This window comes from Acomys minous (assembly GCF_964271855.1).
Source record: "Acomys minous genome assembly, chromosome: 18".
In the NCBI taxonomy this organism is placed as follows: Eukaryota; Metazoa; Chordata; class Mammalia; order Rodentia; family Muridae; genus Acomys; species Acomys minous.
The window spans coordinates 37,857,915-37,866,363 of NC_140501.1; the positions used below are offsets into that span (position 1 = coordinate 37,857,915).

Genomic DNA, 8,449 nt, shown 5'->3' on the forward strand with positions numbered 1-8,449 from the left:
TCAGTTTCTTCCTATTGGTCTTCCAGATGTAACCTAATGTGGGGTGTCTTGGGAGACTGAATATTTTGTAACAGTAGCACAGTGCTAGTGAGGGGCTCTAGTAATACCCACACAAATTCATGTTTACAGGGAGGAATGGGTACTTTGAATGTAGCTATGTGAGATCCATAATAGCCAGATGATGCCACAGCATTTTTGGTTCTGCTTGTAAAGGGCATTGGAGCATTCTCTGGGTTCACTCTCTTACAGGTAATTGTCAGAGTCTATACTCAATAAAGCATAGATTTGGGGGCCTATATTATCAGTATTAGCATTCCTTTGTTGTTACTATTACAAAGGAGATGGCCCTTGCTATGATTTGCATGTGAAATGTCCCATGTAGAATCTTGTGTTTGAACATGTGGTCTCCCCAGCTGATGATACTATCCTGGGAAGTTGAGGCCTAGCTTTAGGAGGTGGGGAATAATTCAAACCAGCATTTTTCTGGCCTGGCATTGGAGGGGGCGTGACTAACTTTACAGTGTAAATAACCACATGCTAATACAAACAACTTCTGCTACCATGTCTTCCCTGTTCCCTCATGGTGTAAGCCAAAACCAGCCCTCAGCAAGTTGCCCCTTGCTTGGCACTTGGTGTTCACAGAGTTGCCAATTCAGTCCTTCTGGAGAGGAGTGTGCCTACCCCTCATTGTCCACGCTTTTTCTGACCTCAGAAGGAGCCATTGTGAGCAATTGCTGACATCTGTGTCTATAATGTACTGACAAGGGCTGCTATTGTCCTTCTAGCACGGAAGGCTGTTGTGTGGTGGACTGTGGGACTTCAAAGTTGGTGAAGTTTTTTACTTGCTTTTGGAGACGATTTGGACTTTGATGCTGGTGATGTTTTGGCTTTGACTGAGTGAACATTTCCTTACGGTATTGGCTGTGCTTTGGGGCTGTTGGTTATAGCTTTTCACTTTATATGAATTTATGGTTTTGGCTTCAAATGTTAATTTTTACATATTTTAAAGGTGCATTGTTGGTTATCTTTCATTTTTCTAACTATTCATTTTCTTTGTCTCTTTTAAATTTTTTCATAGAATTTGTTAGTAAATATTAAGTGTACAAAGTAAGAAATTTCATCTCTACCATTTCTGCATGAGAAGGAAGAGGCGGGGGGGGGGGTTGGACGGTAATCGATGAAGAATGAGGTGACTGGAAAGGTAGGTGAGGAAAAAGAAGCAAAAGAATCCCATTCCCCATCAGGTTAGAAATGCTCTCATAATTCATCTGTTATATGTTTGCCTAAAGTGCCTATTATTCATTAAATATTTCATATCAATCTGGACAAGAGAATATCTCACCTTATACCTTGGACTCCTTCATCTCAGCATGACTTTAATAATGGTTATGTCCTAATACTTACCCAGGTACTTGCTATGTTATCTTGTCTTTGGGATACTGATGTCCCTCAGTGTAGTGACTGGAATCCCTCTAGTCATGCAGGGTACATCTAATAGTAAGCAATTCCAGTTTGAGGGGTATCATGTTGGAACATGTGTCCCTCCAAATCTGTGTTGAGTCTTCAGTCCTGAGGTGATGATAATACAGAGAGTTAGGGCCTTTGGAGGTACCAACGCAGGAGGTTCTCCAACATGGCAGAATGTGTCACCCATAGAAAAGAGCCTGAAAGTGAGGTTCAGGCTTTCTCAGGACCACATGAAAACACACAACAAAATGCCATGTTAGAACAAGAAAGTGTCTCTCATATACCTGGAATATCCTGGTCTTAACTTACCAACATCCAGAAGTCCAAGAAATCAATTTCGGTTGTTATTAAGTTTTCTTTTCTAAGGCAATTTGTTGCAGAAGAGGAGAAGACTATGGCAACTGACTGTTGTCCAGCTCCCAGGCCTATGGGAGGAATGCTTTTTCTGTTTGCCAGATTCTAGGTAGACAGACAGTTTTTTTTTACTTGGTGGTATGAAAAAATGTCTGCCTACTTCTAGGGACTTCTAGGCTTCTAGTTTCTGTGGAGAAATCTAATGAGTCTCTTGGGGGAACTGTGGCTAGATTTTCCTATGGGTCCCACAGGTATAACCTGTCCTCGGGTATGTTGGGAGACTAAAAATTTTGTTATATGGCACAGTGCCAGTTAGAGATTCTCACTATTTCCACAACAGTGTAAGTTTACAGAGAAGAATGGACACCTTGGACATATTATATGAGATCCATAACAGCCAGATGTTGCCACAGCATTTTGGTTCTGCTAGCAAAGATCGTTGGAACATCCTCTGGGTTCACTTTGTTACTGGTAAATATCAGAGCCTATACCCAGTAAAACATAGATTTCAGGGCCCATATTACCATTGTTAGCATTCCTGTTGGGTTTACTATTAAATTGGAGATGGTACATCCACAATTTACATGTGAAATGTTCCTTATAGACCCTTGTGTTTGAACATGTGGTCTCCTTCTGGTTACACTATCTTCAGAAGTTATGGTCTAGCTATAGTTGGTAGGGACTAGCACCAGGAAACATTCAACTGGAATGGCATTAGAGGTGACATGACTACCAGTACAGTGTAAGCAACCGCATACTAGCACTAAACACTCCTGCTACGATGTTTTCCCTGTTCCCTCATGGTATGAGGGAAGCTAGTTGCTTCTTGTTGGGCACTTGTTTCCACAGAATTGTTAATCTTGTCCTTCTGGACAAGAGTGTGCCCATCCCTCATTGGTCCACGCTTGCTCTGACCTCACATGAAACTTTGTGAGGAAAGACTGACTAGAGTGCATATAATGCAATGCCTAGGGAAGGTTATTTTCCTTCTAGCAAGTTGAGCTGTTGTGTGATCTTTCATTCTTGGAAGCTGGTGAAGCTTTTGACTCGATATTGAAGATGTTTTGAACTTAAATGCTGGTTATAATTTGGCTTTGCAGAATCTGGTGATGATTTGACTTTGAAGGAATGAGACTTTTTTTTGACTCTCCTGTCTGTGCTTTAGGATCTTGGTTGTATCTTTTTAGTTCACTCATTTAAATTTATGGTTTTGGTTTTAGATTTTCATTTTTACCAATGTTAAATGTTCTTTTTTAATTATCTTTTTTTTTTAACAACTCTTTGTCTTTTATTCATTTGGATTTGTCTAGTTCTTGTTTTCCTATGCATCATTAGGTTATCTGGGACATCTGTCTTTATTACTTTAGAATTTTTTTTCTGTTTCCTCTAGAGCTACTTTTAATTAATTTTTATTTTGTGTCTCTAGTTGGTGTTGATTCTGAGCATCTATGTCAACAAAGATGAGGAGATGGCATGGTGTTAGAAACCTAGTGTCCACCGCCTTTGAGGAGGATGATTTAACAGAACATTATACTATTCAAAGTACACTTGGCCATGGAGCATTTGGTGAAGTTAAATTGGCTAGGCACATGCTCACTCAGACAATGGTAGCAGTAAAACTTCTCCCAAAAGGCAGAATGTACACCCTCGTCAAATCAGAAATTGAAATAATGAAATCTCTGGACCACCCCAATATTGTTAAACTTTTGCATATAGTAGACACTAAAAATCACACGTATATGATCATAGAACATGCTCCTGGAGGAGATCTGCTGAGCAAGATAATGGAGTTGGGCTGCCTGCCAGAGGAGGAGTCCTGTAGGCTATTTAAACAGATGGTACATGCCCTCCACTACTGTCATCAGAAAGGAATTGCCCACAGGGACCTAAAACCTGAAAATATACTAGTGGATAGAAAAGGAAACATAAAACTTAGTGACTTTGGCCTGGCCACCAAGCTTACTGTGGGAGAGAAGCTGGCATCGTTTTGCGGGACCCTCCCTTATTATGCCCCTGAACTCTTTGAAGGTAGAAGCTATGATGGTCTAGCAATTGACGTCTGGAGCCTGGGCGTTGTATTGTATTTTATGACAACAGGCTCCCTGCCTTTCCATGGGCATACACATGAAGGACTAAAGCGGAGGATCACTGAAGGAAAGTACTCTATAGCGTTCAAGCTGTCACCAGAGCTTTGGGACACAATTGCTAAATTGTTAACTGTAAACCCTGAACAAAGGCCAAGAATAGGAGACATCATAAACTTTCAATGGCTACAGCATGGCAGAGAAGGTTCTCCCAGTCCCTTAAGAGAAAATTCTTACAACCACCCAGACCCCACTGTCATGGTCATCATGGGAGTCATGGGATACACACAGGAAGAGATAAAGGAATCTTTACAAGAGAAAAAATTTGACCCGGTCATGGCTACTTATCTTATTCTTAGGCAACAGTCACCCTGGGAAGACAGCTTTATAAAAGAACTCAGGTCCAGGCACTCAGACCAAACCTTGCACCTTACAGAGCCAACTTTGAAAGTTCAAGGAACTATAAAGAGAACATCAGGTGTCTGTTCACTACCAACCTTTGTCTTACCCACTGCACTGGAGAGTTCTGATAATCACAAGTACCATGGAAGGAGGAACAGTATGCCGACCACCTTGAACTGCTCATACAAGAAGAAAACACCTGTTCTCACAATCTGCCAACGGCGTGTCCACAAGGCTCCTTTCATGAGCAGTACATCACCAGAAACCTGTTTCAGCCATTCATCCTTGGTTGTGTCCAAGGCTGGTTCTAATAATTCAAAGAACAAGGTGTCCTCACAGGTTGTTTCATCTCATCATGCCTCTGGAGAGGAAGGCCAGGGTGAGCAAATCACCAAAACTGGTAAAAATATTGGCTCATCTGTCCCCCAAGGCTCATCTCAGGAGGACCTCAGGGCACAGCCCTATGAACTGATTACAGCTGGTTCACAGAGCAACATCACCTCACAGGATAGATCACCTTCATTCTCCAGTGAGAAGAACCAGGGTAAATGTCCCACTGTACAAGAAAAAGAGCCTGGTCAATCCTCCCCAGATACGCACCAGGGAAATCTCAGTGGCCAGAGCCAGATTGCACCCAGAGCCCCATTTAGAAAGCGGATCTGGAAGACCATGAAGACTGGCTTTGTGAGAGGACTGGGGATGTTATGTTGCTGTTTACCAATCCAAAGGAGAGAGCGTCTAGCCAATAACAAAACCTTGGCTAGCGGCTAAAAGGGCTGAGGAGGCATGCGTGGTACCAGGTAGGTGGAGAAGCTACAATGCCCTTCTGCTTCTAGGCTTACTATTTCTTTTAATGATGTCTCTTTCTTTTCTTTCATTCTTATTTATTTATTTATTTATTTATTTATTTATTTATTTACAGACATTCTCTGTGTAGCCTTGGCTGTCCTGTACTCATTTTGTAGACTAGGCTGGCCTTGAACTCAGAGATTTGCCTATCTTCCTGAGTGCTGGGATTACAGGTATCTGCCACTACAACTGGCTCATGTCCTTTAAAAATATTTATTTACTGTGTGTGTGAGTGTGTGTGTGTGTGTCTGTGTGTTTGTGTGTGTGTGTTTGTGTGTGTGTGTAGGTTAACATTCATGAGTCAGTTCTGTCTTTATACCATGTGGGTCCTGGCATGGAAGCAAGTGGTTTAACTCACTGATATAATTCATGGACTAAAAATCAATCAAACAAACAAACAAACTGCAGATTATAAAAATGCACAGTTCAGAGTTTGGTGATAATTTTTTTATCACACTAAAAAGCAAATTACACAGCATCTTTCCTAAGAAACGTGAACAAGATTTAGAGGGCAGGGGATAATACTCAACACTGGGCAAGAATGCAGAAGGCTTGGTGAAGGGAGCAATGGATCCTGGGGAGGCAGCCTGAGTACCCATGCTGGCCCAGTGCCAGCACAGCCAAGTATAAGTCCTGCATATTTATTTCTACGAAGATGCTCCCTCTCTTGTGTCTGTTCCAAGAGCTGTTAGGGGCACTGTGATCCCTGTAGGCTGACACCAGAGAGTGGAGATCAGTTTGCTGAGCATACTGTCATGTGCAGGGGAAGAGTAGCCAGGTAGGAATTCTGAATAGCTATGTGCTCATGGCAAGCTGTGTCTCTATCACAAGCTGACCAGGGACAAAGCATTCCTGTGTTTCCTGTGTTTGCAGAAGTGTGTGTGTGTGTGTGTGTGTGTGTGTGTGTGTGTGTGTGTGCGCGTGTGCGTGTGCGTGTGCGTGTGCGTGTGTGTGTGCATGTGCACATGTGCGTGGGTGTGTCATACCCTTCGCAGATCACCTGAGACCCCCAAGGACTAAGGATGGATTCTGGGAGGCAGATCTGAACTCATAATCCATCTAACTCTTCCCATTTAGGTGTATTCATGATGGCTGGTGGTACCTCAGTTTTGTCAGTCAAATGATACACTCTGTGGGCCTCAGAAATATTATAAATAGATTGCAAAGTGTATGCCCAAATTGCTATCCCTATTTCAAAGAAGAAAGAGACAAGGATGCAGTCCATTTGTACCACAAATCTCTAGCAGAGCAACAAACCCCAGGCATGCTCAAGAAGTTTCAGCAGGCAGAGATCATCCAGTATATTGATATAGGACTGGCCTACATCAACCCTGAGTTGGCTTTGGATAAGAAGAACAAGGGAAATGAAGGCTTCCAGATAGGGGACTACCCCCAGGTCATGAAGTAGTAAACAGAAGCAACCAAGTGAAGCCAGGGATTCCAAACTGTATAACAACTGAGGTGCCTGCTGCATTAATCTCCTGGGGATTCAGCTGGCACTCAACAACTGTCAGGAATGCACCCAAATGAAGCCAACCTTTATTAAGGGTTACATACACAAATCAGCTGCCCTGGAAGCCATGATGGGCTACTCAAAAGCCATAGATGTGTACCAGAAGGTGCTAGATCTGGGCCCCAGGTGTAAAGAGGCAGTAGATGGTCACCAATGCTGTAGGATGGCACAGTACCATAGACATGAGGGGCCCTGAGGATGTGAAACGGCAGGCCACGGCTGACCCCAAGGAGCAGCATATAATGAGTATCCAGCCATGGAGCAGAAGCAAAAGGACCCATAGTCTCTGTGCGAACAGTTAAAGAAAGCTGCCATCCCACAGAAGATCCAGAAGCTGATGGTTGTGGCTCTAATCTCAATTTGGTGATAAGTGGCTTCCCCGCCCCTGCCCCCCCCCCCCACTTTTCACTTTGCTGATGAGGAAAGGCGAGCTGGGAATTTGGCAAGCAACACTGGTCATGGTTGCTGGGGGGAGGAAACAACCCTGTTATTGATACATGCCTGCAAAGAAGAAAAGACTCACCCAGTGCCACTGCTCCCAGCTCCCATCACATGCATGGTTTCTCACTGCTGCCTTCAATTCTGAATACACTATATGCGAAGATATGTTTCGGATGAAAAGTAGTTAAATGAACGTTATTGGACAGCAAATTTTCACAGTGAGAGTTTGTGATTTTTATATGAGAATGGAGTCTGTGTAATATTTAGCAAATAAATATTAAACCAGAGTCTTGTATGTTTAGATGAGTAGGGTGTTTAAGAAGATATCTTAGTCAAGAAAATCAGATTTTCTGTTTATTTCTTCATAAGTTGCAGAAAAAAAACTTATTAAAAGATTGCTTTTTCCTCTATTTCTCTCCACCCTCAGCATTACCAATGTTTTGTGTTCTCAATATCCTCCATTAACAACTCTGGGTCAGTCTTGTGATATGAGGAGTCCCATCAGCTGTCAGGAAGTCTTTGTCACATCAGTAAGGCCTACTTAGAATATGGTCTCCACCTTTATCATTATATGGATGTTTGCTTGTGAGGAATCATTTCCGCCTTCTCCTACTAACTAAAGGATCACTTAATACTATCCCAATCCTTCCTAGGACTTAAAATAGTTCCTCACAAAATTCAGTTTTCCCCCTGCCATTGCATTCTTGGAAAGGGAAATTTCTATCACCCCAATACCTTATTCCCTTTTAAACCCACTCTTTCCTTCCCTTAAACTGTAACTCTCAACTCCCTCAAAAGTTCTTTGGGAAATCTTAATTGACCCTACTTTTCCTTGACTATCAGTACCCTATAGCCTCTCTTTGATCTCCTAAAAGGAGGTTAAAACCTCTTCCCCACAAAATTTCTCTTTTGAGACTGTTGGCAGTTTAGGCACCATTCATGCAGCCGTAAAAGACATGACACCTGTTAGATATGATCAAACAGTGCCAGCAAGACTTCATATTTTTAATCCCTCCCCTATTCTTATGAAAGCACTGTATTGGCCCCACAGAGTGCGGGAATATCTCCTCACCCTGGTGGATGGTGCATGCACCTAAAACTCTAACTGAGGTGGGTGCACTCACTTTTATGATTAGAAATGTCAGGAATAGAGTTCTGCAACCCTTGGGAAAAGAACCCAGTATACTTGTCAACCCCTTTCTCTCTCTCTAGTATTCAATGGCTACCCTAAATCACTTCCACTTTTCCATTAGTCTAATTGGATTCCCAGGACAAATTGCTATTCATTACCCTGACAAAAGCTGAGTTTCTGCTCTGCCTCTGTTGCAGTGGTTACCCT

General features: G+C 42.5%; 1 protein-coding gene across 2 annotated transcripts; it reads left to right on the top strand.

Annotated features, from left to right (window-relative positions):
- Positions 1–1,090: 1,090 nt before the first annotated feature.
- LOC311589080 (sperm motility kinase X-like) lies at positions 1,091–7,084 on the top strand. 2 transcript variants are annotated; one of them, XM_084767383.1, is made up of 3 exons: positions 1,091–1,201; positions 3,248–5,107; positions 6,234–7,084. In XM_084767383.1, the coding sequence occupies exon 2, from the start codon at positions 3,270–3,272 to the stop codon at positions 5,076–5,078; it is 1,809 nt and encodes a 602-aa protein (XP_084623509.1). In that variant the 5' UTR covers positions 1,091–1,201; positions 3,248–3,269; the 3' UTR covers positions 5,079–5,107; positions 6,234–7,084. The 2 variants fall into 2 exon arrangements, with proteins under 2 accessions (XP_084623509.1, XP_084623508.1); XM_084767382.1 differs by lacking the exon at positions 1,091–1,201 and having other exon boundaries at positions 3,177–5,107.
- Positions 7,085–8,449: the final 1,365 nt, after the last annotated feature.